Source organism: Heliconius melpomene, chromosome 19, assembly GCF_056956725.1.
Source record: "Heliconius melpomene rosina isolate 202511_hmr_F chromosome 19, ASM5695672v1, whole genome shotgun sequence".
NCBI lineage: Eukaryota > Metazoa > Arthropoda > Insecta > Lepidoptera > Nymphalidae > Heliconius > Heliconius melpomene.
Window position 1 is genome coordinate 2,068,598 of NC_140407.1, and position 18,275 is coordinate 2,086,872.

An 18,275-nucleotide genomic window follows, 5' to 3' on the forward strand; every position below is an offset into this window, starting at 1 on the left:
TAAAAAACAATCACATTGAATGGACGGCCTCCATTGAATAATTTTCATAATTTATTTTAACGCTCAAGTACTTTATTTAAGTTATTATTAAATTGAAAAATAAAAATATTTAATACAATATTTGAAAGGTACCTTTTGTAAATATAAACAACGTAAAATTATAGATATTAGATATTATATTTTTTTCAATTTTTTTTTATTTTCAACATAAACAAAAATAAAACAACAAATATCTTTTACCTTTTAATTCTTTTTCCACATAGTGCTGAATAAATAAAACTTAAACTAAAATAAATTATCGTAACTAATAGTCGACGGGCTCGCGTAACCTCAGAATCAGTCAGTCTTGAAGCGAAATCATAATGCCTTAAACCTCGAAGACAAGGGGCAAGCTTAAGGCATTACGATATGCTAAATGTCAGATCACCACCAAAGGCATTTCGTAAATTACGTAAGTTCAATATTTAAAATCGTAATTTTGATCCAAATTTAATTAAAAATTGGAGTTTTTTTTCATAAATCTTACGTAAAAAACGAACGTGCCGTAAAGGATCAAGAACTTCGCGTGGTGATCTGACATTTAGCTATTAGAAATTTGATCCTTAATTATTAAATCCTTGTTTTAATTCGTCGGCATTGTTGGGGCGAACATTTGGTTTTGCATTGTTGGGGCAAACATTTGATTTTGCATTTGAGGTAAAGTATACATAGGCATTGCCATTGATTCACTTAATGCGGGTTCCGGAAGGCCGAATAGTATTCTGAAGTAGCGCGCGAGGTTCCATAAAAGATTGGACGTCGCCGGTACCCTGCGTAACAATAAATAGTTTAAACGATGCAAATATCAATACAAATGGTCGAAGGTCACTCAATAACTTTCCTGGTAGATTCGCTTAATAAGATTTAAATTGTTAAACCAATGTTAAAAAAATTTACTTAAGTGATGGATCTTTAAAATTAAGCAAAGTTATTGAGTCACTTATAAAACAAAATACAAAAAAATACATTTTAATTGATATTTACAAAACGCAAATCAATTAAATGTTTACATATTATACAATAACTAAAATATTTTATGACCCTTCACCTTTATATATTTTAGACTCTAAAATCATAAGGTATTTAAATCATATATATCTATAAAATTTTGCCTTAGACGTAACATTCCTCGCTAATATCTTATGAGGCTTTTTTTTCTTATTTTTTTTCCTTGATTTCTTTATTTGCTTTACATCATCATTAAAGTAATTATAAATTACTTCGTGGACTTCAAAGATACCATCTATCATATCTAAACAGGACATTAACAGATTGTATGTGATTGTATAATATGCTGGTTTTTTTGTGGGGGCGAAATATTCTACAACTTTTTGATATATGAAATCGTCTGTCTTGTTCATAGTAAGCGACGAGATACTTAGTTCATCATGATGTTTACGAGAATTTGTATTTGTTTTACTCCCTTTTAAATAAGCATCTTTAGTGTCGCTTAAAACAACACTCCTCCTAACTCTCTTCCTTCTTTTTTTGCTAAGTTTCTTCCTACGTTTTTTGTCCTTTTTATTAATGCGTTTAGGTGATTCAGTTTTGTTAACCATAATAATTGGCTTCCAATCACTAGGTTCTAAAGAAATTACGTTACTAGGAGTCGTTACAGTTAAATTATTATGAATCGGAATTATGTTCCGCCATAAAATTGGCTTTGGGTACGGTAACAATCTATTATTGTTTGGTATTGGAGCAAATGTATTAGGATTTATAAAATATTTTATACGAGGATAATAATAAGTTTGCGGATAATTATGTTTATATTTCTTAGTTTTTATATAATCTAAAAAATCCTTATTATATTTCAACTTGTCTAAATCAACTTTGAATTCTACAAATTTCTTTGGCCTATGTCTCGGTGATTTCCTATATGTCATCTTCCTTTGGGCAATATTTCTGGGTTGTGGTATTAATATTTCCCGCGGTCGTTTAGGTTTCTCAATTTCTGTTTCTACAACGGCCGTAGATACGTCAGAATTGAGGCCTCTGAACGTGGGCATGGTGTAAAAAACATTGGCGATCGGATCGACGACGCTTCTTATTTTGTCAACAACTGGTTCAAGATATTTGAGCAGTTTCGACTTACCATCCCACCTTTCTGCTGCTTGCGTTGTATTTACAACTGAAGGCGCCGGTTGCGACTGCTGAGCACTCGCGTCGTTTGCTATCAAATCATTTGAGTGTGCATTAGCGCTTATTGCTGTAGGACTGTACATCTCTGGTGATGCGAACTGCTGGCTCGCTCCGCTAACGGAGTATGCGTGCGACGACGCGCTCGGAAAATCGATGGGATACTGCGAGTAAAGGTATGGATGGTTTTGCAATCCAACGCTGGAATGAACAAATTTAGTGTAAGTAATGAAGTTGAGCTACCGATGTATTCCAATCCTGTCAAAGGTTTCCTTTCAGTCAAAAGTCCAGTCCTTATTGGTTCTTCAGTGATCCTGGCATTTTAGTCCTCGTAGTCATTAGTCAAAGAAGATAAGTTTAGTTGTAATTGAAAGTTTAAACTGATATTGCTATATCAGAGTATTAGTTTTTTTTTGCTATTAATACCTACCAAGAAAAATCTACTCTAATGGTTGTAGTGATTTTTTTATAAAAAACCGTCACGTCAACAAGTCCGGTGAAAACTCATAAATTAAATATGAACGTGGCTACAGTGCGTGTCAGTAAATAGTCCGTATAGTAAAAACATCGGTACAGTCATGCGAGTAAATTATTAACATTCTTAGAAGACATCGATGCAAATTTTTTTTTTCACCGCTTTCTCGGTTTCCGATTCATTTCGGATGATTATTGGTAATTTCCAATTAGTTTTCCAATATACACGCAAGTTTTAAGTAAGTAAGGAATATTTACAGTGTTGCGTGCTAAGAACATGTCCACAATTTAATAGTGTAAATTAGCATCGTTGTCTTTTTAATGTTATCAATTAGTTTCATACATATTATGAATTATATATAGAATATGTTATAAAATATATAAATATGAATAGTGCTGATATAAAATTAAAATTAATTTTGATCTTCATTTTCTAGGTTTTCTAATTTTCTAGGTCTAGGCAACAACTAATCTTCCATACACATATTTTTCAGCCAATATTTGTTTTTCTAACATTTTAAGTGTTTTATCTACAAATATCTACAGCACATGCATAATTCAACTATAACAATTCTGAATACAATTTCAAAGCCAAACTTACCCGCTACCATAGCTTTCGTACAGCCTCTTCATCGCCATGCCTATCGTGACCAGGAGTGCCATCTTGCTGGCCAGGAACGCCTTGATCGTTATAACTGACACCATGAACATGGCGAATATGACAACTCCAGCGGACTTCATGCCGAAAATGAGAGGGATTACTGCTTGCATCATCTTGTGCCTAGTCCGTCTTCGCTCTGAAAAAAAGGTAGATTTTTTATATATATAGGATCCCACATGGTAGAGTAGGCAGAGGGAACCTGGGAACCTAGTGTTAAGACACTGCATTTCCCACTTTCCACCGAAGTTTTGTGTTGAGTGACGGTCAACATCGCCCATATTCTTGTTACCAGAGCGAACAAGTTGTAAAATAGAAAGTAAGAAAATTTGATAATGGTTGTGGCTTTGAATCGTTTTTCTTTTTTCCGCCTATGGTTAGACAAAGAGTGACATTGGTAATTTGTCGCTCAACACGTAAAAAATATTTTTTCTTTTGTTAAAAATTAAAGATATATATATACGGAGGAGAGCGTACTATAAATTAAATCTATTCAAAGCAAACTTTTTAATTTTCTTTTATTCCATAAAAATAATTGTAGGTTGGAAAATTAGATGTATATAAAATTATAATACATTTTTTTGCGCTTTATCTTTCAGAAAAGAAAATCTGTTCCTTATTTTTCGGCGTCTTAAGACGTGTACATGTGACGTGCTACCAGAGCGAAGAAAATTAATTCCTTCTATTGGGAATCGAATCCAGAACCGTCACGTTTACTAATAACGCCGCTGAGCCACTACGGCCCCAATAAAATTTAAAGTGGTCGTACACGTCATACATTATTACACAAACTAACGGACACTAATGACAGTGGTTAGCGCTAATTACTGTTTACTAAACATATGTTTACATAATAAACAACAGTTTGAATGTGTTGATATGTTTATTAATATTGTTAAATATTCGTATTTAATATTATATAACACAAGGCTTTATTTTTTTCAGTTTTATGCCTTTTCCCGCAAAACGTGTTGAGAGACAATACGTGTTGAGTGGTAAAACTTACTACGTAGCTTTGTCTACAAGAACAAAATAAAAGGAATTCATTCGACATTTCGAGTAATGAAATCACCATACAGAATTCTGTGATGATATCTTTATAATAAGAGAAAAATTTATAACTATAGCAACTAAACTTTTCGTAAAAAAACAAAATGTAATAAATATTATTTGTTTTTCCCACTTCAAGGCAAAAATTAAATAGTAAAAAAAATATTAAATGGAAAATAAGAGTGTTTACGAGAATAATTTATAGGCTACTAAAGTCCCTACCTACATTTGAATTGTTGCTTTATAGCGATCGTATAATGATTTACGGTAATTATTTTATTATAGAAAAAGCGAAATGGTTGAAAACTTACGTGCTAAGAAACTTATTTACTATTATCTTATTTAAGCTTAGCTTTTACAAGCAATGAAAACCTAGTAGTTACTTTAGGTCTTGATTGAACCTCAGAAATAAAATTAATTAAATAAAAAGTCAAACGAGGTGAAACCCATAACCGCTAAAAGAAAATAATATTAGGAGTATATGTTAAAATAATAATACGTTAATATAGAAAGAATAATAAAAAAATAAGAAACTAGCCTATCAGACAATATAAAGAAAAATCTCTAAAAGGAAAAGAGTCACTTTCAATTCAAATGTAATATTTCTTATTTATAAAATAAAATAAAATATGATAAATAACCATACTGCAACTCTTAGGCAATGAATTCTCATATGAAACTTACATATTTAAACAATTTTTCAAAATAATATCGCTCTCGGGTGCATTTATATCAAATAAATTTGAACTTTATCAGTATAAAATAAGGTATATTTTATATTATCATTGTTTATTTGTATGAGAATTTGCTACACTTCAAGTAACATGGAAACTCACTCAGTCACTATAGGGTTTATGAAAATCAAATTGTTTATAAACATTCTATAAGTGATTGTATGCATGTAAAAGCCATTATGCTATGAGAAACTCGTTAATTGTTCTTTAAAAGAATATTACTACCTATATGATTAATAGATGCCAGTCGTGGCGAAGGTTGTGAGTTCCAAGTCGAGGAAATGAAATATTTATATTGTCATTTCTTCCCTCTGGTGTTGAGGCGAAGCGCGGCATTAAGACCCACTATTTAACACGCAATCCCTTAATTTTAACCCCTTATCTCCACTTTGACCTTTATGATAATTTAACATCAACTTAACGTTTATTTTTTTATTAACTTAGAAGATAAATATAAAAAAAACATCTTATTTGTATAAAATATTGCTGTTTAAGCTCTAAAGCCATAGCGTAGGCCGTTTTATTACAAAAAGTATTTTTCTATGCAAGATTTTTTTTTAAGCCTGTTATTTTTTAATACTTATTTCGGTTCATTAACTTCACTTATATTGGTAAAAAAAAAATCTAGCGTTATTTTGACGTTAAAGAATTAGGTACTTCAAAATATATCCGCGTGTCTGAAATCAGAATTGAAATATTTTTATACTAATAATGCAGCTTCTTGCAGAGCCAGCCAGAGTGTTAAAACACATCGTTTTCCATTTACCGCTATTTCTCTAAAATATTATGCGTTGAGTGGACGACTCTGTGCTAGCACCGCAGACAGAAGGAATCTGGCAACCTAGTATAAATTCATTCCGTTCAAAACATTTCCATTCCACTGAATTCTTAAGGTACTACGCGTCGAGTGGCAAAACTCAACACGTCTGCCTCGTTACCAAATAAAATAATAATTTGAAAGTGTTGAAATGTAAAATAATATATAATGAGGCGTTCTTTTAATTTACACGCTTTTCCTCTAATTAAATTGGACAGCTGCGGATGATTAATGTGTTGTAATAAATTAAATTTTAACTCTATAGTGCTATTGCGAAGATATAAAACATTTTCATTTAAAATAAATGTATATACTTCCAATAATAAATAAGTCCACAATTATATCTATATATAAAATATTACATTACAGTAGTACATTAATACTCACTAATTGGACGATTGTTGATTCCTTTAACTTTTTTATTCTCAATAACCTCTTCATCCTTGCTTTTCGATTTCTTCGGATTCTCATCCGAAACATCTGGAATAAATATACTTATATATTAATATATTGTGTGTTCAACAACTCTATGTTTAGAATAATATAGGAAAAAATATAAGAACCCCAGACAGAGAGAACCTAGTGGAGAGTACTCCTTTCTTCACTTTTCATTCAAGTTCAAGGCTTCGCTTAGAGTGAGATTCAAACCGACCGATAACGCTACTAAGATCTTTCACGCTGTATCCGCGCGACGACGGCCTCAAATCTTTAAATAAAAAATTAAATTAAATTATTTATAGAATAATCTCTGAAGGCGTTTTGCCAAAATTATATAATTATTTTCCATTAAGTGTCCATTGTCTTGTCTCCAAAGACGTTTATCTAATTCAGAGATCCGAGGGCTGCAATCTTATGAAATTTCAACGATAAATGATTGACAATGGCTTCGTTTTGAATAATGAATAATATAGAAATTTGACTTTGATAATTATAAGAGGTTGATTTCACATTATAAAGGGCCAAGTATAGCAGCAAGTAGTTTAGCTTACTTAATTTAATTTAACGCTATAAAAATATTATCAGTTTAATTTGATTTTAACTATAAAAAATCTTTCTAAGGGTATGTTTTAAAAGTATATATCAGGTTTTTATAAGGGCGGAGAATATTTTTCCCACCTGGTGTCGTTAAAAAAGCCTTAGCTAATTAGAATTTCGTTATAGTTTTATTTTATGTATTTAGAAATAGATATCTATATATATAAAATCGAAAGGTCACTCACTCATCACGAAATCTCAGAAACTACATGTGCTAGGAATCTCTAATTTTGCATAGGAGTTATTTATAGGACGTAGGTGCTCGCTAAGACGGGAATTTGCAATATTCGACTTCTAAGGGGTTGGTTTTGGGGTTGAAAATTTGTATGAAACTTCGTTACTACAAATGCTAGGAGTCTCAAACTTTGCATGGACGTCATAAATAATAATAAATAAATAAATTAACAATAACGTAGTTCACGCAGGCGAAGCCGCGGGCGGGCCGCTAGTAATTTATATAATTTAATTTTTGAATTTGCAGTTCAAAAATTGAGTAATTAAAACTACAAAAATAAAAACTTAGCAATTCTATTACCGTTCGTGGCTTATTTTATCTAAAAAATATTTAAAATATACCCACTATTTTCAGTATTATTCAAGTAAATAAATTTTAATTTGTGAATTTTATGAAATTTCGGCATAAAAGAGCCTTGAGTCTTTTGTTTATTTCAACGAAATTACATTTTATTTCTACAGTAATTTTTAATATATTTCTTCTTATCATATTATTTGGTTATCTCGAAGTTGCCAAAATTATTTACAATTTTATACCTCTTTAACTGTTAGGTACCAGTTAGTTTTCTACTGCTAGTATTTAATAAAATCAGCTTCACGCAATATTCCGCACACAGCAGGGTATGCAAAGGAAACCTAGTGTTAAGACACTCTGTTACCCATTTTCCGCGGAATTCTGCAGTGGTAGAACTCAACGCCGCGCTTTGACTCGACACCAGAGCGAAGAAATAAATGTATCTAAATATAATATAAGTTTCGTTTTCCATTAAGTATATTGCATACATAACATTCCTTCTGGTAATTTAATATATCGAAAGTTAGTAGCTTTTGATAGATGAAACGAAAATATTTGGGATAAGCCTTCGAAGTTTTGAAAACCGCAACACACAAGTATGTATAGATGTTGATAGTACACAAATACTTGTTACGATATATGGATCATTTAGGATCTGAACTCCTTGCAAAGTTTAAGGAAGTTGGTCATTAAGGAGGCTTTAATGAATGAAGAAATAATTAAAGTTTTTTAGTTTCGGTAGTTTAGTAAGTAAAAGCGTGGTGTTGAGTATCCCTACTTAACACATGTTGACTCGAACTCAGGCGTCCAGAATTTAATTCTTGTCAAGTTCTTAGTTCTGGACGTTATTTCTTCTAGACTTCTCTAACCACTTATGTGGGAAAAGAAAAAAAAAACCTATTACATCCTGTGCTAGGCTATGCTTTAATAATTAGTAACAAAATCTCAAATCAAAAAATAAACTCAATTATCCTCTCAAAAGATTTTAATGAATAATGATTTTTGCGAAATAACAAAAACGTCGCCTTTATGGCAAGACCTATAAAATTTCAATTTTATCTCCCATTAACATCTCATTCAAATCTTCGTTTTAGAGGTTATAAAATGAAGTGCCTCTTTATACAAATTATCTTATGTATACTTTATCCTTGAAGAATACAAATTTCACTCAAAAATGGTTTTAAGTGTTATCTAAAAATCGTTTTTTTAAATATTATTAGTAAAATGGGGGAGATCGTCGTGACGTAGGGAAACAGTGTGACTGTAAGCTCTTTGTGGGTTCGATTGCCACTGGAAACAAATAATTACTTTAATTTCGTCGCGCTGGTAAAAAGACCTCATGGTGTTGAATTCTGCCACTCAACTCGCACTCTCCAAAATCAGAAAATTAAGTAACGGAATGGAGACTTTATGTTATTTTAATTCTCCTAATGCCATAGAGTATAAATTGAAAAATTAAAAAAAAAAACATTCGTATTCACTTTTAATACATACATCACTATTTTTTCAAGGACCTTCTCATAATGTTATAATTAAGAAAATAAAAATATGTTATTGAATATTTTCATGTCTTTTTATTTTCATGTACTTATAGCTGGAAACCATTTTCTTTTCATATCATCCCAGTGTTGTCTTGAGAGACAATGAGCAAATATAAATGTTTAACCTTTCTTTGATAAAAGAAAGATAATAGTAACATTTTATGTTAATAATTCAATTTAGAAACATATTATAGTAAAATGTAATGGTATTTAAATTGTTCACAAACTTTGCAATTCAAAGACTTCCATACAATAAATACAAGAAACAATAATAGCAAGAAATTTGTGCTTCCATAGCTATATATGTCAGCAAATTGTATTTGAATTCTTTAATGAAGGGTTTTTTTCACTCATAACTTAAACTCAAACGAATAAACGAAAACATGTCAAGGCTACGCTATCACAATTCAAAAGTCTGCAAAAAAATGTAATTTTAACGTTTGGCAATCGAACCCACAACTATCGCGTTACGATTGGACACTGTGTCTCTCAGTCACGAAAGTTAGGAAAATCGAAATAAAAATAGCTTTAATTATTTCAATCTCCCTATTACTATAATATTCCCTGTTTAAATAGTTAAATGTTTAAATTCAATTTCGGTTTGTTAAATATATATCTTCTAAGTCAGATATTTTCTCAGATCAAGTAAGATTATATTTAATGAAATATTATTATTAATCCCTTTAGGCGAACTCAATTTATCTTAAAGTATTTGCTTATACAAGATATTATAAGATATCAATTTATACAAGATGTTATCAATTATTGATGAAGTTTTCAGTAAACCAATATTAAATGTAGAACAAGAGGCCTGTTGTGACGTAGAAGCACAAGCGTGTGAATGTAAACGCAACAAGTTATGGGTTCGATTCCCACTCAAGGAAATAAAATATTAAATATTTTCATATCCTCGCTCTGATAACGAGGCAAACCACAACGTTGGGTCCCGCCACTCAACTCGCAGTGACTCCAGAAGTCGTCAGAAAATGAAGAACAGAAAGAAGTGTTTTAATTATAACGGATGTCCTAACACTAGATTTTCAGGTTCCCTATGCTCACCTTGATATATGCGGGATACAGCGAGACGCTGAAATAATATGTAGAAAAAGCTTTTACGACCAACTCTGAGGTTATTTTTCTTTATAGATTCATCCCTTATCAAGCACACTAAATGTAGTATTTGTCTATATGTTAAAAACTAGCTATTTTGGGGGGGCTCTTTGTTTTTTATAAATTCCAAATGAATGTTGTTTCAGAATAATATGACCTATGAATTTATGATTTTTTGTGTACCTTTACTTCTTTTACTCTTTTCATAACCACACGATTGTTCAATATTGTACAAAAGGCCCCCACAAAGAGAGGATAAAAATAGAGTAAGTGTAGTAATAGACGAGCTAAAATATTTGTTACCAGGTTCTCTGCCAAATTAAAAGAATATCATATTAAACTAGTGGCCGCCCGTAACTTTGTAAAACGACTAATTTTTTCCCGTTCCCGCAAAAAATTCGAAAATTCACAGTCTAAAATTCAGTATTCTACGCCGCGTAGTTTACTAACAATAATTAATCTAAACAAGCAAAAATGAATAGAATTGAAATAAATTTTCACAAAAGTAGAATATTATTGTCATAAATCGCAAAGATTTCACCCGCACGAGATGGGAATAGCTGAAGCGGAATTCTTTCTGATGAAAGTCGGAAACTTGGAGCTAATTACGAGAATCACGATATGAACAGATATTATACAGAATTATATATAGATGAAGATAGTAGGATGTTGTGAAACGGTTAGGAGTTAAGATAACTATTATGCAAACTGAACATGCTAATATCTTTTTTTATCTTATCTTTATCTATTATAATACATAGGTAGAGGTGAGTGAACTCCAAGTGAGCTCAGGCAAAGTCAAAGGAAAATTTAATATTTTTTTTACTTTAAGTTTTTTTTTAATTATTTTATTATAAGTATAAGTAAAAAAGCAAATTTGCAACTTAGCTCATGTTTTTCAAATAATTCCCAAACATAATGTACTTTTATAAGCTTTTATTTTTATAGTTAGGGTAAATTCCTTTTCTTCTCTGTTTACCCTGCTAAACGCGAGATACTTAAACGTGAGGTTAAAGAAAGTAACAGGAATTTATATTACTTAATTTAAATTTCCGGTAATCTAACTGCTACACTTTTAATTTTGAATAAAGTAATTGCGTGTAAACTGGCGAAACTCAACGCCGCGCTTTGTTCATGTTACTAGAGAGAAAAAATGAAAATAATTTATTTCCACGAGTGGACATCGATCCCTTAACTACCACATATAGACGTTATACAGATTCACTGAACCCTATTTTTTACATTTTTAAAATGTTTATCTGCACTTAATAAAAAAAAATTTTTAGAAACATGAACGTAGCGGGATTTGGACAATAGGAAACCTTCCAACTATTAGACGGTTTCTAAGAGGCGCGGGCTACCATTGAACCCTGTTATCAACAACATCATGTACTCTGCTAATAGCCGTAATGAACTATCATTACAGCAAACTGTCATGATACTGATCGTAATTGTATCTTATTTACCTTTTACTTTTAACAACTTATCTTATGTTTGTCTATTCTATCGTGAAAAATCTTCACGCTTTTCTTTGTAAAAATATTATTATTATATATAATATATTATTTCTTGTTCTTATGGTTATTATATAGATTAGTTTCACTAAGTTAGTTTCACTTACTAGCGTCTTCACAGCTACTTCAAATTATAAATTTTATCTATTTTATGAAATTTATGGACATACAATACGTTTACATACACTTACATTATGTTTCAATAAATGAAATATGTAATATCAAAATCTTTTTTTTATCTTAAAAGTGTATAATATGTCTGCAGAGCTTAATTTTTCTAATCGCAAAAAAATTTAAGATAAGCATATCGAAAAATATTACTAATATATATTTTATGCATATTTCGTCTTTTTGATTTCTCCTTTCTTTCTTCTACTGTTATCAAAAATAGAACTCTCAATATATCTAGATTTTAAAGATTTGAAAAATCTAAGTCTAATATAACATGTGACACATAACTTAGTCAGTAAAATATTTCTTTTTCCTGCACGCTTGGAACGCCATAATCAAAGACATTTAATTTTAATATATGTAAGATATAATTTATGTGTGAAAACAAATGAATTTGAGTTCCATTCTTCAATAATTTAGTCTCTTTTACGTAACCTTAACGTAGGATCTAAATTACTAACATAAACTTACCTTTAGCACTTCTGTTTTCAAATACTTCTAAATCCATAGCGTCACTCCTGTCTTCCGGATTGGAAAATCTGAACGTAAAGTCGTTCCAGTCGAAACTGATCGCGTGCGTGGTTATCAGCCTTGTCAACGGATCCTGGCCAGACCTCGCCTGTCTATTACTACCAATAGGTTCTATAGTGATTAAATCGAAAAGCCTCACAGCTTTATTCTCTTTTATACTCCTAGCAAACTCTCTGGCCATATCATCAATGCACGTTGCGTTATCAGCACATTTCAGTTCAACAAACCTCGCCTGTCCCGTCTGTAAAAGCGCGAACGCTACGAAAGAAATTAAGGATATCATATTTGTTCACTATGTCCCTGTCACCAGCACTTGTTCAATCCATTTGTGGGTCACACCACCAAACCACCCGCATCGGTGGTTACTTCGTCAATAAGTTCTTCGTTCATCCGCCTATGATTTTTATTCTTGGTCACGCTACGCTTCCATCCATATACCGTGTGCTGAGTTTTTTTTTTCATGAGTTTACGTGTGTGTTCCTTTATATGTGAAACGGTTTTTCTGTGCTTATTATTGTGTAGATTTTATGTGTGTTCGTTTAAGGTGTATTGTCGATCGCTGGAAAACTAATAATATGCATTTAATAGTAACATTTAGTGAGTATCAATTGGTATTTTACTTTCTTGAGTAGCGTTTGCAAATTAATACTCTTACTTAAAATTTTAATAACAAATAGGTATATTTAATTAAATCAGTACCACCGCTCATTTTACTGGTCAATGCGTAGTATTAAAAATTTTCATAATATAAAAAAATATAATTTCATAACAAAATTCAGTGTTTTTTTCTTTCAAACTCGGTATTTGAAATAAAGCGTAAAGATGAATTTAGTGCCAAGACACTCTGTTCACCCCATTCTATCCGGAATATTACATAATTCATTACATGTGCTAGGTATAATAAAAAAATCTTTTTTTTATATCTCATATATAAATACATATTATACCTAGCAGAAGATTCATAATATAAATTATAACATGAATAAAGGAAAATAAAATACAAGGGCGCAATTACGAAATACTAAAATTAGACATACACAGTAAATCGGCTGTTCGAGAGAGCCCACACATGCTTAACACGTGATTGTACCAATTTGCTTAGAACATTTCATTTCCTGAGGAAGCTCCAGCGTGTAATCTAGTTCTACAATATAGCGTGTGGGATTCAGTACTTCAATAGTAATGCCTCTCGAAATGCTTTGCCTAATACTAATGAATTGTAGAGCATTTTGGACATAGCAGTCTCGTTAGGTTTTCGATCCAGAATTAGGATTTCAAATCTCAGAAAATATTAAATGAAAATATAATTAACTTTGTTTAAGTTTTTCAATCACAGTAGGAAACACACAAAATAAACATACATTTTTTTCAGTAGTATTTACTGAGGTATTCAATATGGGAAATTATTTCTTTATGCGATAGGTAAAAATAATTTATTGACATATTTCTCAATTCTAGAGACGTTCTAGAGGACGTCTTTTTGTAGCCTTTTCGTGAAAATATTATTTTTTATATGTACTTTTTTTAATACGAATACAGAGAAAAACTCCATAAGCTTAATATTAAATGGAATTCGTACCATTACGTGGAAATTCATTATTTGCAATATGAAATAAAAACAGTTTATATTTATCATTTTTGATGTTTTCTTAGAAACAAATAGATAAAATAATATTTCTGTTTTCTTTTCTACTTCATACACAAATATAATAAAAATAATATTATCAATTCTAGAAATTATTTTCAATTTTCAGTCGAATGAAAGTTTCACAGATTATAACTTATTCGACATTTATTTGCAGACGCTACACGTGATTAAACAAATGAACCATTTCTATTTGATAACCACGCAAATAAGTTATCAAAAAATTATAAGAGCATTAACGTGTCGCTGTGATTTGAGGTGGAATTCTGAGTATATTTTTAATTTGAATGGAGTTTTTTTTTAGCTTCACGCTGTATCCCGCACATAGCGATCGAGCTTAGTGTTAAGACACTCCGCTTCGCACTGTCCGCTGAATTTTGGAGGCATTGCGTCTTGGGTAGCGGAACTCAACACCGCACTTTGGCTCGACACCAGCGAATAAATTAAAATATTAAATATTTAATTTCTGAATAGAGTTTTTGTATTGTTTTATTAGAATGATTTATATTTTCCAATTTTAATTATTTATATAGTAGTTCTATTAATCTTTAAAAAATAAAAGTCCAGTCAAAGTAAATACTAATAGCAGTAGCTTCTTACTAATACTTACTTCGAGCAAGAATTGAACCTGCTATTATAATTGTAGATTTAATATTGTGTATCTCGTATAGTACGACAGACAGAGAAATCTATTGTCAAAACATTCCATTCTGCACTCTCCATAAGAATTTGAGGCATTGCGTGATAAGCGCCGATAAACTTGACGTCTTACCGGAGCAAGAAATGAAAAGAATAGATTCCCTCGTATGAGGTTTGAACTTATTACCATCGCGATAACAGTCCACAACGTTCTATTGCGCCACGATAGCCTAAACATCATAATTAATTGTCGTATACAAAGTCATGACGGAAGTACAGCTCCTATTCCACTGCAGCACGAAGTGCTACAAGGGGATGTAATATCTCCGAAACTACTTAACGCTGCACTGTAAAAAGTGTTAAAGCTGATGGAGTGGAACGTGCATGGTATTAAGATCAACAGCGAACACCTAAAACGCCTTTGATTTGCCGATGACTAGCATAGGAGAAGAAAGGTCCTCGAATGGTGACAGCGTCTCAAACCGACGGCTTAAGGAAGAGAGCGGGAATCTGATGGATCCAAAGGGCATAGGACTGGACGGAGTGGCGAGCATTAGGGGAGGCCTATGTCCAGCAGTAAATTTTAAAAGGCTGATGCTGCTAATATTTAAATATCATTCTTTAGACAGATAGCTATCATTAAGAAAACTAGGTATTTAAGTCACATTGTAAATCATACTCGTCACTAACGAGTATGATTTACATAGAAGATTAATTTAAATCTATTAAACACAGTAATTAGGCGCTGAGTGATTAATTAGGAAGTGTAAATAGTGCAGGAACAAATGTTGGCACGACAACTCTATACTAATGGACGATTTCCTAGCTCAAAGAATAAAAATGTAATAGATACTATTTTTTTTAATATGGCATCTTTTTGTAAATCTTAGTGTGAATATTTTGAATATTGTTTGAATTTTTTCTTTTGTTTTTATAACATAATGTAGAGTGTTAATAAAGTTAATTTCGTTATTTGTTATTTCCACTAGTCGTTTCCACTAAATTTGTGGAGAAAATCTAAAAATACCACTCAAACACCTCATTCTGTACTATCCCTCAATTACGACGATTAGCGATTTAGATATGTCATAATAGGTATTAGAACTAAATAGCACACTTTTTCAAATAAAACTATAAGAAAACAATATAAATCAATATAAAAATCTATTATATACATAAGTATAGTATATTGTAGTGGCATTTCTATAATAACTAGTAATCTTTGATACCTCTCAAGTGATGCGTAACCACGCTCGTGCGTACTTCTGTTACTTTTCCGTTACCTTACGGAAACTAAAAAAATAGTTCATTTGTTTACTTTTTGACAAAAAATATCTGTTTTTAGTTTGTTTTGTTTTCGAACATACGATTTGACTTAGTAACCTATATGGCTTTACGGGAGCAACTAGCTAGAATATATCTAACCTTGGTATAATCGATGTCAGTATATACAGGGTGTCCCAGGAGTCAACGATAAAACGAAAACAGGTGATAGACCAAGTCGTGACAGTTATGAGAAAAATATAAAAAAAAATCTGTGTCATGTAATTTTCATATTATAACTATTATGACTTGAAAAATCATCACAGGGTGTCGGTTTTTCCGATATTTTTTTAAATCAATATAATATGAAAATTACATGACACAGATTTTTTTTTATATTTTTCTCATAACTGTCACTACTTGGTCTATCACGTTTTCGTTTTATCGTTGTCTCCTGGGACACCTGTATATTCATAGTTTTAAGCTGTAAGATATTTACTTAATATTTTAAACAAAATATTGTTTATTGCTTAGTCACGCTGTAATAGTAGTGTTAAGACACTCCGCTCCCCACTTTCCGTCTAATTCTGGAGACATTGCTTGTTCAGTGGCGGAACTCAACACCACGCTTACGCCTCTGCACCACGACTGGCCTCAAATTTTTATTGATTGCAGTTACCAAAACTTAAATAAATATACTTATATATCCTTTATTTTACTAAGTAATAAAGATTGATGGATGAGGATCAGGAAGTGGGTGTAATCAGAAGCGGAGATAAGAAAGATATAAGTATTATTATGTATCTCGACGAAGTAAGATTGGCAGCCAAATAAGCTAAGCTATGAAATACCTACTTAATATTTTTTTATATTAGAAATATGTCTATTCATTTAAAAGTTATGTTTTAAATGTGAATGATAAGCTTTTTTTATTTTAAATATTAACTTAACTTAGTGATTATTAGAATTTAGAAATTAAAATATATATATATATATAACAATATCATAAATCGCCCAATTTAAACAAAAAAATAACTTAATGTAATTATTATATATCTTTAATAACATTTTTCGTAACTGAATTGTATAACAACTCAACAATAATAAATTCTCTATCTATACTCTCTAATACAACAATTTATTGGAGAGAGAAAGAGCTATTATGAACTTATTATTCTTTAAATACGAGTGAAAGAGACAAATATTGGTTTATCTGTGTCAATTTTGATAGTGAAAGTGTAACGTAGAAAGCCAAATTGAGTTTTCAGGTTTTTTTTCCCTTTATTTTCATTTCATTCAATGGTATCGAGTATCGACAGACAGTTTGTTTTTTAATCGAAAGTTAAAGTTAAATTTATTAGTTTAACCAATATATTTGGAGTTACACTATTTAAACATATAAGGAGAACGGAGAGTCTGGAAAGTCTAGAGAGAGAGAGAGAGAGAGAGAACTTAATTTAATATGTAAATGTATACTTCAAACTAATAATATAAGGTTGTAGACTTTGTCTTTGAAAAAATCTTACTACGTTACGTCCATAGCTTTGAGCTATTTAACCACGCCGATGAAGCCGGAAGGAACTTGGAACGTAGTTTCAATACACTCAGTTTCCAACATTCCGTCATATTTTCAAGGCATTGGCGGAACTAAACGCCGCGCTTTGGTTTGATTACTAGAACGAACAAATAAAACTTTTTTTTTTCTGTAACTGTTTTTAAAACTGTTTTAGCTTTCAAGTCAAACGCTATACAGCTGTGCTACGACATTCTCATACTTGTTCATATATATTAAATAAAGCGTATCTATATACTAGTAAAATTGTTAATCCACAGCTAAAATACATAATCTACATAATCAAATGACAGAATTCACACAAAACAGCCGTTAAGACGGTTAGGCAGGCTTTTACAAAGGATCACTCCATGTCATCCGAGACAAGACAAGACAAGACGAGGCAAGGCAAGACAAGACAATGAGGGTACTACAAGTGGAACGAGGGTGTCAACTTTGTTTTGTTGTAGGTGCCTTTATTATGTTTTTGGATGTATAGTATTTAATATTTGAGTATGGTTAGGTTGTTTTTTACTTCAGTACTCACCATGCGATTACTAGATATTGGGCGGCGAGTGGCGGCAAGCGTGAAGCGTACAATGATTTATTAGAAATATATATATAGGTAGGTTTGTTATATAAACATATGTAGGGGTTTAGGTAATATTACCTACATACGAGTAAATGAAAATATTAATTCATTTCTCCAAGTGGGAATCGAACCTCAAACGTTTACAGTCTCACGCTTTTGCCACTGTATCACGACAAGCATGGTGCAAATAATTAAATAAAACACAATTTCTTAATAATATTTTTTATATTATAATAAAAACA

General features: G+C 31.2%; 1 protein-coding gene across 2 annotated transcripts; it reads right to left on the reverse strand.

Annotated features, from left to right (window-relative positions):
* Window positions 1–230: 230 nt before the first annotated feature.
* Osi4 (Osiris 4) lies at window positions 231–12,788 on the reverse strand. Of its 2 annotated transcripts, XM_085203475.1 has the most exons (5): window positions 12,283–12,788; window positions 6,299–6,391; window positions 3,254–3,449; window positions 2,135–2,379; window positions 231–809 (listed from the first exon to the last, which is right to left on the reverse strand). In XM_085203475.1, the coding sequence occupies exons 1-5, from the start codon at window positions 12,623–12,625 to the stop codon at window positions 730–732; spliced, it is 957 nt and encodes a 318-aa protein (XP_085059601.1). In that variant the 5' UTR covers window positions 12,626–12,788; the 3' UTR covers window positions 231–729. The 2 variants fall into 2 exon arrangements, with proteins under 2 accessions (XP_085059601.1, XP_085059602.1); XM_085203476.1 differs by lacking the exon at window positions 2,135–2,379 and having other exon boundaries at window positions 12,283–12,779.
* Between the last annotated feature and the right edge of the window lie 5,487 nt (window positions 12,789–18,275).